General features: G+C 39.1%; 1 protein-coding gene across 3 annotated transcripts in view; it reads right to left on the bottom strand.

Moving 5' to 3' along the window:
• Nucleotides 1–12733: 12733 nt before the first annotated feature.
• LOC110504292 (type 2 phosphatidylinositol 4,5-bisphosphate 4-phosphatase-like) overlaps nucleotides 12734–20166 on the bottom strand; it is a 50519-nt gene continuing 43086 nt past the window's right edge. Inside the window, exons 8-9 of one of the 3 annotated variants that reach the window (XR_005037547.1) lie at nucleotides 17542–17781; nucleotides 12734–17456 (exon numbers count right to left, since the gene is read on the bottom strand). Coding sequence is in view for 2 of the 3 variants with exons in the window: in XM_036953641.1 (XP_036809536.1) it covers nucleotides 17591–17620; nucleotides 17668–17781 (144 nt within the window). In the remaining variant the exon portion in view is untranslated. Of the gene's footprint in view, nucleotides 17782–20166 lie in introns of all 3 variants that reach the window. The other 2 variants (XM_036953641.1, XM_036953642.1) reach the window with 2 other exon arrangements.

Here is a 20166-nt window from a genome sequence, read left to right as displayed (position 1 = left end):
GGGGAAAGCGGGGGAGAAAAGGTAACCTAATACGACCAGCAGAGGGAGACAGGGTGAAAGGAAAGGACAGAAAGACACAACATGACAATACATGACAATCCCCACATGACCTGTCACTGAGAGTCACATTAATTACCCCAAAATGTTGGGTTATCCCATTATCCCCACATGACCTGTCACTGAGAGTCACATTAATTACCCCAAAATGTTGGGTTATCCCATTATTCCCACATGACCTGTCACTGAGAGTCACATTAATTACCCCAAAATGTTGGGTTATCCCATTATCCCCACATGACCTGTCACTGAGAGTCACATTAATTACCCCAAAATGTTGGGTTATCCCATTATCCCCACATGACCTGTCACTGAGAGTCACATTAATTACCCCAAAATGTTGGGTTATCCCATTATTCCCACATGACCTGTCACTGAGAGTCACATTAATTACCCCAAAATGTTGGGTTATCCCATTATCCCCACATGACCTGTCACTGAGAGTCACATTAATTACCCCAAAATGTTGGGTTATCCCATTATCCCCACATGACCTGTCACTGAGAGTCACATTAATTACCCCAAAATGTTGGGTTATCCCATTATCCCCACATGACCTGTCACTGAGAGTCACATTAATTACCCCAAAATGTTGGGTTATCCCATTATCCCCACATGACCTGTCACTGAGAGTCACATTAATTACCCCAAAATGTTGGGTTATCCCATTATTCCCACATGACCTGTCACTGAGAGTCACATTAATTACCCCAAAATGTTGGATTATCCCATTATCCCCACATGACCTGTCACTGAGAGTCACATTATTTACCCCAAAATGTTGGGTTATCCCATTATCCCCACATGACCTGTCACTGAGAGTCACATTAATTACCCCAAAATGTTGGGTTATCCCATTATCACCACATGACCTGTCACTGAGAGTCACATTAATTACCCCAAAATGTTGGGTTATCCCATTATCCCCACATGACCTGTCACTGAGAGTCACATTAATTACCCCAAAATGTTGGGTTATCCCATTATCCCCACATGACCTGTCACTGAGAGTCACATTAATTACCCCAAAATGTTGGGTTATCCCATTATTCCCACATGACCTGTCACTGAGAGTCACATTAATTACCCCAAAATGTTGGGTTATCCCATTATCACCAAATCCAAACAATTGGTGAATTAGGATACAGAACCATTGGATTCTGATGATTGATTGAACACTTATGTAAAATCCTCAACATGTTATTTCATATGATGTCAAAGGTGTTAGGCTAAGTGTTACATTACATTTTGATGATGTCTGGTAATATGTATTTTAGGAAGTATTGTTATGTAAACATCGTCTGTGTGTTGGTGTCGGCTCACCACTCAGATGTCATTTTGACTCACCGAGGCAAAATGTTTGGGAACCCCTTCTGTGGGCTACAACGTGAGACTTAGTGAAATGCTTGGGAATTGCTCTTCCTCCATTTTCTAAGAGTGGTCTAGCTAGCTACCCCTTTGTCACACCGTAATGTTATGGCCAGTTGTAGGAGCTGTTCCATGTCCTCTCAAATGTTACATAAAGCCTGTTCAAACATGAGTCATTCAGTCACTGACAGGGCAGGCGTCGTTCAAAAAGAGATCCCTCACTGCCACCTGGTGGACACTGGAAATACAACACCCACTAATGGCAAGGACAGACTGCCTAATGTTTATATTCAGCACAAGCAGTCAAGGGGTGCAGTGATATTTAGTAACGGGTAAATACTGTACATTACCAAAGGTAAATCAATATCAAGATGATGTTGTTAAGACAGACTGATAAGAGACCGTCTTGGCTTGTGATAATGGGACATTTAGTGATTTCTCTGTCTGTCTGATATTTAATGTAGCAGACTGAATACATGTTGAAATGCAGATAATATTTCAGAAGTTAAAATAATGACTTCCAGCAGCATTTCTTCACTCTGTCCTCTCTACCTCTTTTCATTAGAATAAACCTTCATGGCACTGCCCTTCACTTTATTATAAACCCTTCACTGGTGTCTATTATAGAGAGATAGAGCTGGTATTATAAACCCTAACCCTTCACTGGTGTCTATTATAGAGAGATAGAGCTGGTATTATAAACCCTTCACTGGTGTCTATTATAGAGAGATAGAGCTGGTATTATAAACCCTAACCCTTCACTGGTGTCTATTATAGAGAGATAGAGCTGGTATTATAAACCCTAACCCTTCACTGGTGTATATTATAGAGAGATAGAGCTGGTATTATAAACCCTAACCCTTCACTGATGTCTATTATAGAGAGATAGAGCTGGTTTTAAACCCTTCACTGGTGTCTATTATAGAGAGATAGAGATGGTATTATAAACCATTCACTGGTGTATATTATAGAGAGATAGAGCTGGTATTATAAACCCTAACCCTTCACTGGTGTATATTATAGAGAGATAGAGCTGGTATTATAAACCCTAACCCTTCACTGGTGTCTATTATAGAGAGATAGAGCTGGTATTATAAACCCTTCACTGGTGTCTATTATAGAGAGATAGAGCTGGTATTATAAACCCTTCACTGGTGTCTATTATAGAGAGATAGAGCTGGTATTATAAACCCTTCACTGGTGTCTATTATAGAGAGATAGAGCTGGTATTATAAACCCTTCACTGGTGTCTATTATAGAGAGATAGAGATGGTATTATAAACCCTTCACTGGTGTATATTATAGAGAGATAGAGCTGGTATTATAAACCCCTCACTGGTGTCTATTATAGAGAGATAGAGCTGGTATTATAAACCCTTCACTGGTGTCTATTATAGAGAGATAGAGCTGGTATTATAAACCCTTCACTGGTGTCTATTATAGAGAGATAGAGCTGGTATTATAAACCCTTCACTGGTGTATATTATAGAGAGATAGAGCTGGTATTATAAACCCTTCACTGGTGTCTATTATAGAGAGATAGAGCTGGTATTATAAACCCTAACCCTTCACTGGTGTCTATTATAGAGAGATAGAGCTGGTATTATAAACCCTTCACTGGTGTCTATTATAGAGAGATAGAGCTGGTATTATAAACCCTTCACTGGTGTCTATTATAGAGAGATAGAGCTGGTATTATAAACCCTTCAATGTTGTCTATTATAGAGAGATAGAGCTGGTATTATAAACCCTAACCCTTCACTGGTGTCTATTATAGAGAGATAGAGCTGGTATTATAAACCCTTCACTGGTGTCTATTATAGAGAGATAGAGCTGGTATTATAAACCCTAACCCTTCACTGGTGTCTATTATAGAGAGATAGAGCTGGTATTATAAACCCTTCACTGGTGTCTATTATAGAGAGATAGAGCTGGTATTATAAACCCTTCACTGGTGTCTATTATAGAGAGATAGAGCTGGTATTATAAACCCTTCACTGGTGTCTATTATAGAGAGATAGAGCTGGTATTATAAACCCTAACCCTTCACTGGTGTCTATTATAGAGAGATAGAGCTGGTATTATAAACCCTTCACTGGTGTCTATTATAGAGAGATAGAGCTGGTATTATAAACCCTTCACTGGTGTCTATTATAGAGAGATAGAGCTGGTATTATAAACCCTTCACTGGTGTCTATTATAGAGAGATAGAGCTGGTATTATAAACCCTAACCCTTCACTGGTGTCTATTATAGAGAGATAGAGCTGGTATTATAAACCCTTCACTGGTGTCTATTATAGAGAGATAGAGCTGGTATTATAAACCCTTCACTGGTGTCTATTATAGAGAGATAGAGCTGGTATTATAAACCCTTCACTGGTGTATATTATAGAGAGATAGAGCTGGTATTATAAACCCTTCACTGGTGTCTATTATAGAGAGATAGAGCTGGTATTATAAACCCTTCACTGGTGTCTATTATAGAGAGATAGAGCTGGTATTATAAACCCTTCACTGGTGTCTATTATAGAGAGATAGAGCTGGTATTATAAACCCTTCACTGGTGTATATTATAGAGAGATAGAGCTGGTATTATAAACCCTTCACTGGTGTATATTATAGAGAGATAGAGCTGGTATTATAAACCCTTCACTGGTGTCTATTATAGAGAGATAGAGCTGGTATTATAAACCCTTCACTGGTGTCTATTATAGAGAGATAGAGCTGGTATTATAAACCCTTCACTGGTGTCTATTATAGAGAGATAGAGCTGGTATTATAAACCCTTCACTGGTGTCTATTATAGAGAGATAGAGCTGGTATTATAAACCCTTCACTGGTGTCTATTATAGAGAGATAGAGCTGGTATTATAAACCCTTCACTGGTGTCTATTATAGAGAGATAGAGCTGGTATTATAAACCCTTCACTGGTGTCTATTATAGAGAGATAGAGCTGGTATTATAAACCCTTCACTGGTGTCTATTATAGAGAGATAGAGCTGGTATTATAAACCCTTCACTGGTGTATATTATAGAGAGATAGAGCTGGTATTATAAACCCTTCACTGGTGTCTATTATAGAGAGATAGAGCTGGTATTATAAACCCTAACCCTTCACTGGTGTCTATTATATAGAGATAGAGCTGGTATTATAAACCCTTCACTGGTGTCTATTATAGAGAGATAGAGCTGGTATTATAAACCCTAACCCTTCACTGGTGTCTATTATAGAGAGATAGAGCTGGTATTATAAACCCTAACCCTTCACTGGTGTCTATTATAGAGAGATAGAGCTGGTATTATAAACCCTTCACTGGTGTATATTATAGAGAGATAGAGCTGGTATTATAAACCCTTCACTGGTGTCTATTATAGAGAGATAGAGCTGGTATTATAAACCCTAACCCTTCACTGATGTCTATTATAGAGAGATAGAGCTGGTATTAAACCCTTCACTGGTGTCTATTATATAGAGATAGAGCTGGTATTATAAACCATTCACTGGTGTTTATTATAGAGAGATAGAGCTGGTATTATAAACCCTAACCCTTCACTGGTGTATATTATAGAGAGATAGAGCTGGTATTATAAACCCTAACCCTTCACTGATGTCTATTATAGAGAGATAGAGCTGGTATTAAACCCTTCACTGGTGTCTATTATAGAGAGATAGAGCTGGTATTATAAACCATTCACTGGTGTCTATTATAGAGAGATAGAGCTGGTATTATAAACCCTAACCCTTCACTGGTGTATATTATAGAGAGATAGAGCTGGTATTATAAACCCTAACCCTTCACTGGTGTCTATTATAGAGAGATAGAGCTGGTATTATAAACCCTTCGCTGGTGTCTATTATAGAGAGATAGAGCTGGTATTATAAACCCTTCACTGGTGTATATTATAGAGAGATAGAGCTGGTATTATAAACCCTTCAATGGTGTCTATTATAGAGAGATAGAGCTGGTATTATAAACCCTTCACTGGTGTCTATTATAGAGAGATAGAGCTGGTATTATAAACCCTTCACTGGTGTCTATTATAGAGAGATAGAGCTGGTATTATAAACCCTTCACTGGTGTCTATTATAGAGAGATAGAGATGGTATTATAAACCCTTCACTGGTGTATATTATAGAGAGATAGAGCTGGTATTATAAACCCTTCACTGGTGTATATTATAGAGAGATAGAGCTGGTATTATAAACCCTTCACTGGTGTCTATTCTAGAGAGATAGAGCTGGTATTATAAACCCTTCACTGGTGTCTATTATAGAGAGATAGAGCTGGTATTATAAACCCTTCACTGGTGTCTATTATAGAGAGATAGAGCTGGTATTATAAACCCTTCACTGGTGTCTATTATAGAGAGACAGAGCTGGTATTATAAACCCTAACCCTTCACTGGTGTCTATTATAGAGAGATAGAGCTGGTATTATAAACCCTTCACTGGTGTCTATCATAGAGAGATAGAGCTGGTATTATAAACCCTTCACTGGTGTATATTATAGAGAGATAGAGCTGGTATTATAAACCCTTCACTCGTGTCTATTATAGAGAGATAGAGCTGGTATTATAAACCCTTCACTGGTGTCTATTATAGAGAGATAGAGCTGGTATTATAAACCCTTCACTGGTGTATATTATAGAGAGATAGAGCTGGTATTATAAACCCTTCACTGGTGTCTATTATAGAGAGACAGAGCTGGTATTATAAACCCTAACCCTTCACTGGTGTCTATTATAGAGAGATTTAGCTGGTATTATAAACCCTTAACTGGTGTCTATTATAGAGAGATAGAGCTGGTATTATAAACCCTTCACTGGTGTCTATCATAGAGAGATAGAGCTGGTATTATAAACCCTTCACTGGTGTCTATTATAGAGAGATAGAGCGTGTATTATAAACCCTAACCCTTCACTGGTGTCTATTATAGAGAGATAGAGCTGGTATTATAAACCCTAACCCTTCACTGGTGTCTATTATAGAGAGATAGAGCTGGTATTATAAACCCTTCACTGGTGTCTATTATAGAGAGATAGAGCTGGTATTATAAACCCTTCACTGGTGTATATTATAGAGAGATAGAGCTGGTATTATAAACCCTTGACTGGTGTCTATTATAGAGAGATAGAGCTGGTATTATAAACCCTTCACTGGTGTCTATTATAGAGAGATAGAGCTGTTATTATAAACCCTTCACTGGTGTCTATTATAGAGAGATAGAGCTGGTATTATAAACCCTTCACTGGTGTATATTATAGAGAGATAGAGCTGGTATTATAAACCCTTCACTGGTGTCTATTATAGAGAGACAGAGCTGGTATTATAAACCCTAACCCTTCACTGGTGTCTATTATAGAGAGATTTAGCTGGTATTATAAACCCTTAACTGGTGTCTATTATAGAGAGATAGAGCTGGTATTATAAACCCTTCACTGGTGTCTATCATAGAGAGATAGAGCTGGTATTATAAACCCTTCACTGGTGTCTATTATAGAGAGATAGAGCGTGTATTATAAACCCTAACCCTTCACTGGTGTCTATTATAGAGAGATAGAGCTGGTATTATAAACCCTAACCCTTCACTGGTGTCTATTATAGAGAGATAGAGCTGGTATTATAAACCCTTCACTGGTGTCTATTATAGAGAGATAGAGCTGGTATTATAAACCCTTCACTGGTGTATATTATAGAGAGATAGAGCTGGTATTATAAACCCTTGACTGGTGTCTATTATAGAGAGATAGAGCTGGTATTATAAACCCTTCACTGGTGTCTATTATAGAGAGATAGAGCTGTTATTATAAACCCTTCACGGGTGTCTATTGTAGAGAGATAGAGATGGTATTATAAACCCTTCACTGGTGTATATTATAGAGAGATAGAGCTGGTATTATAAACCCTTCACTGGTGTCTATTATAGAGATAGAGCTGTTATTATAAACCCTTCACTGGTGTCTATTATAGAGAGATAGAGCTGGTATTATAAACCCTTCACTGGTGTCTATTATAGAGAGATAGAGCTGGTATTATAAACCCTTCACTGGTGTCTATTATAGAGAGATAGAGCTGGTATTATAAACCCTAACCCTTCACTGGTGTCTATTATAGAGAGATAGAGCTGGTATTATAAACCCTTCACTGGTGTCTATTATAGAGAGATAGAGCTGGTATTATAAACCCTTCACTGGTGTCTATTATAGAGAGATAGAGCTGGTATTATAAACACTAACCCTTCACTGGTGTCTATTATAGAGAGATAGAGCTGGTATTATAAACCCTTCACTGGTGTCTATTATAGAGAGATAGAGCTGGTATTATAAACCCTTCACTGGTGTCTATTATAGAGAGATAGAGCTGGTATTATAAACCCTAACCCTTCACTGGTGTCTATTATAGAGAGATAGAGCTGGTATTATAAACCCTTCACTGGTGTCTATTATAGAGAGATAGAGCTGGTATTATAAACCCTAACCCTTCACTGGTGTCTATTATAAAGAGATAGAGCTGGTATTATAAACACTAACCCTTCACTGGTGTCTATTATAGAGAGATAGAGCTGGTATTATAAACCCTAACCCTTCACTGGTGTCTATTATAGAGAGATAGAGCTGGTATTATAAACCCTTCACTGGTGTCTATTATAGAGAGATAGAGGTGGTATTATAAACACTAACCCTTCACTGGTGTCTATTATAGAGAGATAGAGCTGGTATTATAAACCCTTCACTGGTGTCTATTATAGAGAGATAGAGCTTGTATTATAAACCCTAACCCTTCACTGGTGTCTATTATAGAGCGATAGAACTGGTATTATAAACCCTTCACTGGTGTCTATTATAGAGAGATAGAGCTGGTATTATAAACCCTAACCCTTCACTGGTGTCTATTATAAAGAGATAGAGCTGGTATTATAAACCCTAACCCTTCACTGGTGTCTATTTTAGAGAGATAGAGCTGGTATTATAAACCCTTCACTGGTGTCTATTATAGAGAGATAGAGCTGGTATTATAAACACTAACCCTTCACTGGTGTCTATTATAGAGAGATAGAGCTGGTATTATAAACCCTTCACTGGTGTCTATTATCGAGAGATAGAGCTGGTATTATAAACCCTTCACTGGTGTCTATTATAGAGAGATAGAGCTGGTATTATAAACCCTTCACTGGTGTCTATTATAGAGAGATAGAGCTGGTATTATAAACCCTTCACTGGTGTCTATTATAGAGAGATAGAGCTGGTATTATAAACACTAACCCTACAATGGTGTCTATTATAAATAGATAGAGCTGGTATTATAAACCCTAACCCTTCACAGGTGTCTATTATAGAGAGATAGAGCTGGTATTATAAAGCCTAACCCTTCACTGGTGTCTATTATAGAGAGATAGAGCTGGTATTATAAACCCTTCACTGGTGTCTATTATCGAGAGATAGAGCTGGTATTATAAACCCTTCACTGGTGTCTATTATAGAGAGATAGAGCTGGTATTATAAACCCTTCACTGGTGTCTATTATAGAGAGATAGAGCTGGTATTATAAACCCTTCACTGGTGTCTATTATAGAGAGATAGAGCTGGTATTATAAACACTAACCCTACAATGGTGTCTATTATAAATAGATAGAGCTGGTATTATAAACCCTAACCCTTCACAGGTGTCTATTATAGAGAGATAGAGCTGGTATTATAAAGCCTAACCCTTCACTGGTGTCTATTATAGAGAGATAGAGCTGGTATTATAAACCCTAACCCTTCACTGGTGTCTATTATATAGATAGAGCTGGTATTATAAACCCTTCACTGGTGTCTATTATAGAGAGATAGAGATGGTATTATAAACCCTTCACTGGTGTATATTATAGAGAGATAGAGCTGGTATTATAAACCCCTCACTGGTGTCTATTATAGAGAGATAGAGCTGGTATTATAAACCCTTCACTTGTGTCTATAATAGAGAGATAGAGCTGGTATTATAAACCCTTCACTCGTGTCTATTATAGAGAGATAGAGCTGGTATTATAAACCCTTCACTGGTGTCTATTATAGAGAGATAGAGCTGGTATTATAAACCCTTCACTGGTGTATATTATAGAGAGATAGAGCTGGTATTATAAACCCTTCACTGGTGTATATTATAGAGAGATAGAGCTGGTATTATAAACCCTTCACTGGTGTCTATTCTAGAGAGATAGAGCTGGTATTATAAACCCTTCACTGGTGTCTATTATAGAGAGATAGAGCTGGTATTATAAACCCTTCACTGGTGTCTATTATAGAGAGATAGAGCTGGTATTATAAACCCTTCACTGGTGTCTATTATAGAGAGACAGAGCTGGTATTATAAACCCTAACCCTTCACTGGTGTCTATTATAGAGAGATAGAGCTGGTATTATAAACCCTTCACTGGTGTCTATCATAGAGAGATAGAGCTGGTATTATAAACCCTTCACTGGTGTATATTATAGAGAGATAGAGCTGGTATTATAAACCCTTCACTCGTGTCTATTATAGAGAGATAGAGCTGGTATTATAAACCCTTCACTGGTGTCTATTATAGAGAGATAGAGCTGGTATTATAAACCCTTCACTGGTGTATATTATAGAGAGATAGAGCTGGTATTATAAACCCTTCACTGGTGTCTATTATAGAGAGACAGAGCTGGTATTATAAACCCTAACCCTTCACTGGTGTCTATTATAGAGAGATTTAGCTGGTATTATAAACCCTTAACTGGTGTCTATTATAGAGAGATAGAGCTGGTATTATAAACCCTTCACTGGTGTCTATCATAGAGAGATAGAGCTGGTATTATAAACCCTTCACTGGTGTCTATTATAGAGAGATAGAGCGTGTATTATAAACCCTAACCCTTCACTGGTGTCTATTATAGAGAGATAGAGCTGGTATTATAAACCCTTCACTGGTGTCTATTATAGAGAGATAGAGTTGGTATTATAAACCATTCACTGGTGTCTATTATAGAGAGATAGAGCTGGTATTATAAACTCTAACCCTTCACTGGTGTCTATTATAGAGAGATAGAGCTGGTATTATAAACCCTTCACTGGTGTCTATTATAGAGAGATAGAGCTGGTATTATAAACCCTTCACTGGTGTATATTATAGAGAGATAGAGCTGGTATTATAAACCCTTGACTGGTGTCTATTATAGAGAGATAGAGCTGGTATTATAAACCCTTCACTGGTGTCTATTATAGAGAGATAGAGCTGTTATTATAAACCCTTCACGGGTGTCTATTGTAGAGAGATAGAGATGGTATTATAAACCCTTCACTGGTGTATATTATAGAGAGATAGAGCTGGTATTATAAACCCTTCACTGGTGTCTATTATAGAGATAGAGCTGTTATTATAAACCCTTCACTGGTGTCTATTATAGAGAGATAGAGCTGGTATTATAAACCCTTCACTGGTGTCTATTATAGAGAGATAGAGCTGGTATTATAAACCCTTCACTGGTGTCTATTATAGAGAGATAGAGCTGGTATTATAAACCCTAACCCTTCACTGGTGTCTATTATAGAGAGATAGAGCTGGTATTATAAACCCTTCACTGGTGTCTATTATAGAGAGATAGAGCTGGTATTATAAACCCTTCACTGGTGTCTATTATAGAGAGATAGAGCTGGTATTATAAACACTAACCCTTCACTGGTGTCTATTATAGAGAGATAGAGCTGGTATTATAAACCCTTCACTGGTGTCTATTATAGAGAGATAGAGCTGGTATTATAAACCCTTCACTGGTGTCTATTATAGAGAGATAGAGCTGGTATTATAAACCCTAACCCTTCACTGGTGTCTATTATAGAGAGATAGAGCTGGTATTATAAACCCTTCACTGGTGTCTATTATAGAGAGATAGAGGTGGTATTATAAACACTAACCCTTCACTGGTGTCTATTATAGAGAGATAGAGCTGGTATTATAAACCCTTCACTGGTGTCTATTATAGAGAGATAGAGCTTGTATTATAAACCCTAACCCTTCACTGGTGTCTATTATAGAGCGATAGAACTGGTATTATAAACCCTTCACTGGTGTCTATTATAGAGAGATAGAGCTGGTATTATAAACCCTAACCCTTCACTGGTGTCTATTATAGAGAGATAGAGCTGGTATTATAAACCCTTCACTGGTGTCTATTATCGAGAGATAGAGCTGGTATTATAAACCCTTCACTGGTGTCTATTATAGAGAGATAGAGCTGGTATTATAAACCCTTCACTGGTGTCTATTATAGAGAGATAGAGCTGGTATTATAAACCCTTCACTGGTGTCTATTATAGAGAGATAGAGCTGGTATTATAAACCCTTCACTGGTGTCTATTATAGAGAGATAGAGCTGGTATTATAAACCCTTCACTGGTGTCTATTATAGAGAGATAGAGCTGGTATTATAAACCCTAACCCTACAATGGTGTCTATTATAAATAGATAGAGCTGGTATTATAAACCCTAACCCTTCACAGGTGTCTATTATAGAGAGATAGAGCTGGTATTATAAAGCCTAACCCTTCACTGGTGTCTATTATAGAGAGATAGAGCTGGTATTATAAACCCTAACCCTTCACTGGTGTCTATTATATAGATAGAGCTGGTATTATAAACCCTTCACTGGTGTCTATTATAGAGAGATAGAGCTGGTATTATAAACCCTAACCCTTCACTGGTGTCTATTATAGAGAGATAGAGCTGGTATTATAAACCCTTCACTGGTGTCTATTATAGAGAGATAGAGCTGGTATTATAAACCCTAACCCTTCACTGGTGTATATTATAGAGAGATAGAGCTGGTATTATAAACCCTTCACTGGTGTCTATTATAGAGAGATAGAGCTGGTATTATAAACCCTTCACTGGTGTCTATTATAGAGAGATAGAGATGGTATTATAAACCCTTCACTGGTGTATATTATAGAGAGATAGAGCTGGTATTATAAACCCTTCACTGGTGTCTATTATAGAGAGATAGAGCTGTTATTATAAACCCTTCACTGGTGTCTATTATAGAGAGATGGAGCTGGTATTATAAACCCTTCACTGGTGTCTATTATAGAGAGACAGAGCTGGTATTATAAACCCTAACCCTTCACTGGTGTCTATTATAGAGAGATAGAGCTGGTATTATAAACCCTTCACTGGTGTCTATTATAGAGAGATAGAGCTGGTATTATAAACCTTAACCCTTCACTGGTGTCTATTATAGAGAGATAGAGCTGGTATTTTAGTTTGTACCAAAAACAAATGAGCCATGAGAAACAGAAACAGAGAACAAGTCACATTTGTTAATTTTATTGATAAATTATGTTTTTAAATGTTGTATTATTCCAAGCCTCAGTTTCAATGCGCTGAATTAACTATGTACAAGAAGAGACTTCTGTTTCATCATCACATTCAGAACAAGATTAGTTAAGAGATTGTGCCTATTTTGTCTAGACAGGATTGCATATCTACCGCAACACTAGCTAGGTTTCACTGGCTTCAGGAAACAATCAGGCAATAAGCAGGAAGTCAGCCACATTCTAGTAGCAGAGGTGGGAGAGCTGGACAGTTAAGGATAATGATAAGGGGCCCGGTTTACCAAAAGCATCCTATGGTTCTAACCATGAACTAAAGCCGTAGGGTGTTTTTGGGCCCAGAACATTTCAACAGTACCTTTCCTTTCTGAATCAGAAACCTCATGTAAAACTAGAACATGTATAGTGTGTTTAAAACAACATCTCATGATGAGAACAGCCAATGATGAGAAGGCTATTGACTATGGTGAAGAAGTAGTTAGGTATGCTGTGAAACACTAGGACAGTAACAGTATAGTGAAGGCAGAGTGAAACACTAGGACATGATAACAGTATAGTGAAGGCAGAGTGAAACACTAGGACATGATAACAGTATAGTGAAGGCAGAGTGAAACACTAGGACATGATAACAGTATAGTGAAGGTAAAGCATAGTGAAACACTAGGACATGATAACAGTATAGTGAAGGCAGAGTGAAACACTAGGACATGATAACAGTATAGTGAAGGCAGAGTGAAACACTAGGACATGATAACAGTATAGTGAAGGTAAAGCAGAGTGAAACACTAGGACATGATAACAGTATAGTGAAGGCAGAGTGAAACACTAGGACATGATAACAGTATAGTGAAGGTAAAGCATAGTGAAACACTAGGACATGATAACAGTATAGTGAAGGCAGAGTGAAACACTAGGACATGATAACAGTATAGTGAAGATAAAGCATAGTGAAACACTAGGACATGATAACAGTATAGTGAAGGCAGAGTGAAACACTAGGACATGATAACAGTATAGTGAAGGCAGAGTGAAACACTAGGACATGATAACAGTATAGTGAAGGCAGAGTGAAACACTAGGACATGATAACAGTATAGTGAAGGTAAAGCAGAGTGAAACACTAGGACATGATAACAGTATAGTGAAGGAAGAGTGAAACACTAGGACATGATAACAGTATAGTGAAGGTAAAGCAGAGTGAAACACTAGGACATGATAACAGTATAGTGAAGGCAGAGTGAAACATTAGGACATGATAACAGTATAGTGAAGGCAGAGTGAAACACTAGGACATGATAACAGTATAGTGAAGGCAAAGGCAGAGTGAAACACTAGGACACGATAACAGTATAGTGAAGGCAGAGTGAAACACTAGGACATGATAACAGTATAGTGAAGGTAAAGCATAGTGAAACACTAGGACATGATAACAGTATAGTGAAGGTAAAGCATAGTGAAACACTAGGACATGATAACAGTATAGTGAAGGTAAAGCAGAGTGAAACACTAGGACATGATAACAGTATAGTGAAGGCAGAGTGAAACACTAGGACATGATAACAGTATAGTGAAGGTAAAGAAGAGTGAAACACTAGGACATGATAACAGTATAGTGAAGGTAAAGCAGAGTGAAACACTAGGACATGATAACAGTATAGTGAAGGCAGAGTGAAACACTAGGACATGATAACAGTATAGTGAAGGTAAAGCAGAGTGAAACACTAGGACATGATAACAGTATAGTGAAGGCAGAGTGAAACACTAGGACATGATAACAGTATAGTGAAGGTAAAGGCAGAGTGAAACACTAGGACATGATAACAGTATAGTGAAGGCAGAGTGAAACACTAGGACATGATAACAGTATAGTGAAGGTAAAGCAGAGTGAAACACTAGGACATGATAACAGTATAGTGAAGGTAAAGCATAGTGAAACACTAGGACATGATAACAGTATAGTGAAGGCAGAGTGAAACACTAGGACATGATAACAGTATAGTGAAGATAAAGCATAGTGAAACACTAGGACATGATAACAGTATAGTGAAGGTAAAGGCAGAGTGAAACACTAGGACATGATAACAGTATAGTGAAGGCAGAGTGAAACACTAGGACATGATAACAGTATAGTGAAGGCAGAGTGAAACACTAGGACATGATAACAGTATAGTGAAGGCAGAGTGAAACACTAGGACATGATAACAGTATAGTGAAGGTAAAGCAGAGTGAAACACTAGGACATGATAACAGTATAGTGAAGGCAGAGTGAAACACTAGGACATGATAACAGTATAGTGAAGGCAAAGGCAGAGTGAAACACTAGGACATGATAACAGTATAGTGAAGGCAGAGTGAAACACTAGGACATGATAACAGTATAGTGAAGGCAGAGTGAAACACTAGGACATGATAACAGTATAGTGAAGGCAGAGTGAAACACTAGGACATGATAACAGTATAGTGAAGGTAAAGCAGAGTGAAACACTAGGACATGATAACAGTATAGTGAAGGCAGAGTGAAACACTAGGACATGATAACAGTATAGTGAAGATAAAGCATAGTGAAACACTAGGACATGATAACAGTATAGTGAAGGTAAAGGCAGAGTGAAACACTAGGACATGATAACAGTATAGTGAAGGCAAAGGCAGAGTGAAACACTAGGACATGATAACAGTATAGTGAAGGCAGAGTGAAACACTAGGACATGATAACAGTATAGTGAAGGCAGAGTGAAACACTAGGACATGATAACAGTATAGTGAAGGCAGAGTGAAACACTAGGACATGATAACAGTATAGTGAAGGTAAAGCAGAGTGAAACACTAGGACATGATAACAGTATAGTGAAGGCAGAGTGAAACACTAGGACATGATAACAGTATAGTGAAGATAAAGCATAGTGAAACACTAGGACATGATAACAGTATAGTGAAGGTAAAGGCAGAGTGAAACACTAGGACATGATAACAGTATAGTGAAGGCAGAGTGAAACACTAGGACATGATAACAGTATAGTGAAGGCAGAGTGAAACACTAGGACATGATAACAGTATAGTGAAGGCAGAGTGAAACACTAGGACATGATAACAGTATAGTGAAGGTAAAGCAGAGTGAAACACTAGAACATGATAACAGTATAGTGAAGGCAGAGTGAAACACTAGGACATGATAACAGTATAGTGAAGGTAAAGCAGAGTGAAACACTAGGACATGAAAACAGTATAGTGAAGGTAAAGGCAGAGTGAAACACTAGGACATGATAACAGTATAGTGAAGGCAGAGTGAAACACTAGGACATGATAACAGTATAGTGAAGGCAGAGTGAAACACTAGGACATGATAACAGTATAGTGAAGGCAGAGTGAAACACTAGGACATGATAACAGTATAGTGAAGGTAAAGCAGAGTGAAACACTAGAACATGATAACAGTATAGTGAAGGCAGAGTGAAACACTAGGACATGATAACAGTATAGTGAAGGTAAGGCAGAGTGAAACACTAGGACATGATAACAGTATAGTGAAGGCAGAGTGAAACACTAGGACATGATAACAGTATAGTGAAGGCAGAGTGAAACACTAGGACATGATAACAGTATAGTGAAGGTAAAGCAGAGTGAAACACTAGGACATGATAACAGTATAGTGAAGGTAAAGGCAGAGTGAAACACTAGGACATGATAACAGTATAGTGAAGGCAGAGTGAAACACTAGGACATGATAACAGTATAGTGAAGGTAAGGCAGAGTGAAACACTAGGACATGATAACAGTATAGTGAAGGCAGAGTGAAACACTAGGACATGATAACAGTATAGTGAAGGCAGAGTGAAACACTAGGACATGATAACAGTATAGTGAAGGTAAAGCAGAGTGAAACACTAGGACATGATAACAGTATAGTGAAGGTAAAGCAGAGTGAAACACTAGGACATGATAACAGTATAGTGAAGGCAGAGTGAAACACTAGGACATGATAACAGTATAGTGAAGGTAAAGCAGAGTGAAACACTAGGACATGATAACAGTATAGTGAAGGCGTACTGAAACATACTTGGGAAATGTACTTGGGCAGCAACGTTGGCACACACGGCTTTAAGGAGGAAGATGTAAAAGGGGATCCTTTCAGAGTACTAAACATCAAGGACCAATACTGTGTATTATACCGGCAGGGCGTTACGGGTTACATACAGTATGGAGATAGAGAGAGACAGCTTTTGGAGCTGGGGTAACTAGCAGCAACTGAACAGAATAATTGAATATAATTGTAGTGCAATTGTCAAAATTGTTGTTAATTTAATTTGGTCTGGTTGGGAACGCCATGTCTGTCAGTCAGTCAAATCGTTTACCTGGTCCAGGAGAGAGACGGCCCAGCTGTCCGGCTTCCTATTAAAATCAGCATATTTATCAAAGTCATTTATCAGTTTCAATGTTAATTACATCACTATATATGATAAATCAAACCAATTAAACAATTATAAAGATCTCAATTCCTGATCTGCATTAAAAAAAATAAAAATTTTCAGAGTTAATTACAAAAACCAGGGCTGGATTTCTGTTTTCTCCTGGATCAGGACTGGATCAGGACTGGATCAGGACTGGATCAGGACTGGATCAGGACTGACCTCCGTCTTCATCTGAATAACAACAACATAAACAACTAAAAGGGAGAAACACAGTACAACGGTCTGTCTCTGTCCGTCCGTCCGTCCGTCCGTCCGTCTGTCTGTCTGTCTAGGAAAAGCTGTTCTCTGGACAGCTGACTTCGATGGTCTGTCGGTCTAGGAAAAGCTGTTCTCTGGATAGCTGACTTCGATGGTCTGTCTGTCTAGGAAAAGCTGTTCTCTGGATAGCTGACTTCGATGGTCTGTCTGTCTAGGAAAAGCTGTTCTCTGGATAGCTGACTTTGATGGCTCCCCAGTAACAAGCTCGTATCAGACAGATCAGACCCAGGAGATAGGAGAACGCCCAGGACACATAGGTGGCATGGTAACGACTGGCAAAGTCCTGAGTCCCCACCTGGAGAGGCAGAGAGAGGGGGAGAGAGAGAGAGGGGGGGGGGAGAGAGAGAGAGAGAGACAGAGAGACAGACACAGACAGACAGACAGACAGAGAGAGCGAGAGAGAGAGTGAGAGGAAGAGAACGAGAAAGGGAGAGAGTGAGAGAGAGAAAGAGGGAGATAGTGAGAGGGAGAGAACGAGAAAGGGAGAGAGGTAGGGAGGGAGAGAGATAGAGAGGGAGAGAGGTAGAGAGGGTGAGAGGGAGAGAGGGAGAGAGGTAGATGGGAGAGAAAGAGAGAGAAAGAGGGAGATAGTGAAAGGGAGAGAACGAGAAAGGGAGAGAGGTAGGGAGGGAGAGAGATAGAGAGGGAGAGAGGTAGAGAGGGTGAGAGGGAGAGAGGGAGAGAAAGGAGAGAGGTAGAGAGGGAGAGAGGGAGAGAGGGAGAGAGGGAGAGGGTGAGAGGGAGAGAGGGAGGGATTGACAGCAAAAGGGAGGGAGAAATAGAGAGGGAGAAATAGAGAGAGACGGAGGTTCATCACAGTGACAGAACAGAATGATCTATTCCTGTATTAACACTGTTCCTGGTGATAGTTAAATGTAGATTGAGGTGATGTTGTCACGGTAACTCTGATATCACCTTTACATTATTATCATCTGAGTAATAATATGTTGTATGGGTTAGTCAGCATCACACATGTCCTAGTCAGGTAATGGGTTAGTCAGCATCACACATGTCCTAGTCAGGTAATGGGTTAGTCAGCATCACACATGTCCTAGTCAGGTAATGGGTTAGTCAGCATCACACATGTCTTAGTCTGGTAATGGGTTAGTCAGCATCACACATGTCCTAGTCAGGTAATGGGTTAGTCAGCATCACACATGTCCTAGTCAGGTAATGGGTTAGTCAGCATCACACATGTCTTAGTCTGGTAATGGGTTAGTCAGCATCACACATGTCCTAGTCAGGTAATGGGTTAGTCAGCATCACACATGTCCTAGTCAGGTAATGGGTTAGTCAGCATCACACATGTCCTAGTCAGGTAATGGGTTAGTCAGCATCACACATGTCCTAGTCTGGTAATGGGTTAGTCAGCATCACACATGTCCTAGTCAGGTAATGGGTTAGTCAGCATCACACATGTCCTAGTCAGGTAATGGGTTAGTCAGCATCACACATGTCCTAGTCAGGTAATGGGTTAGTCAGCATCACACATGTCCTAGTCAGGTAATGGGTTAGTCAGCATCACACATGTCCTAGTCAGGTAATGGGTTAGTCAGCATCACACATGTCCTAGTCAGGTAATGGGTTAGTCAGCATCACACATGTCCTAGTCAGGTAATGGGTTAGTCAGCATCACACATGTCCTAGTCAGGTAATGGGTTAGTCAGCATCACACATGTCCTAGTCAGGTAATGGGTTAGTCAGCATCACACATGTCCTAGTCAGGTAATGGGTTAGTCAGCATCACACATGTCCTAGTCTGGTAATGGGTTAGTCAGCATCACACATGTCCTAGTCAGGTAATGGGTTAGTCAGCATCACACATGTCCTAGTCAGGTAATGGGTTAGTCAGCATCACACATGTCCTAGTCAGGTAATGGGTTAGTCAGCATCACACATGTCCTAGTCAGGTAATGGGTTAGTCAGCATCACACATGTCCTAGTCTGGTAATGGGTTAGTCAGCATCACACATGTCTTAGTCTGGTAATGGGTTAGTCAGCATCACACATGTCCTAGTCAGGTAATGGGTTAGTCAGCATCACACATGTCCTAGTCAGGTAATGGGTTAGTCAGCATCACACATGTCCTAGTCAGGTAATGGGTTAGTCAGCATCACACATGTCCTAGTCAGGTAATGGGTTAGTCAGCATCACACATGTCCTAGTCAGGTAATGGGTTAGTCAGCATCACACATGTCTTAGTCTGGTAATGGGTTAGTCAGCATCACACATGTCCTAGTCAGGTAATGGGTTAGTCAGCATCACACATGTCCTAGTCAGGTAATGGGTTAGTCAGCATCACACATGTCCTAGTCAGGTAATGGGTTAGTCAGCATCACACATGTCTTAGTCTGGTAATGGGTTAGTCAGCATCACACATGTCCTAGTCTGGTAATGGGTTAGTCAGCATCACACATGTCCTAGTCTGGTAATGGGTTAGTCAGCATCACACATGTCTTAGTCTGGTAAATATGGGTTAGTCAGCATCACATGTCCTAGTCTGGTAATGGGTTAGTCAGCATCACACATGTCCTAGTCTGGTAAATATGGGTTAGTCAGCATCACATGTCCTAGTCTGGTAATGGGTTAGTCAGCATCACACATGTCCTAGTCTGGTAAATATGGGTTAGTCAGCATCACATGTCCTAGTCTGGTAATGGGTTAGTCAGCATCACACATG

This window comes from Oncorhynchus mykiss, chromosome 18 (genome assembly GCF_013265735.2).
Source record: "Oncorhynchus mykiss isolate Arlee chromosome 18, USDA_OmykA_1.1, whole genome shotgun sequence".
In the NCBI taxonomy this organism is placed as follows: Eukaryota; Metazoa; Chordata; class Actinopteri; order Salmoniformes; family Salmonidae; genus Oncorhynchus; species Oncorhynchus mykiss.
This window is presented reverse-complemented; position numbering and strand designations above follow the sequence as displayed.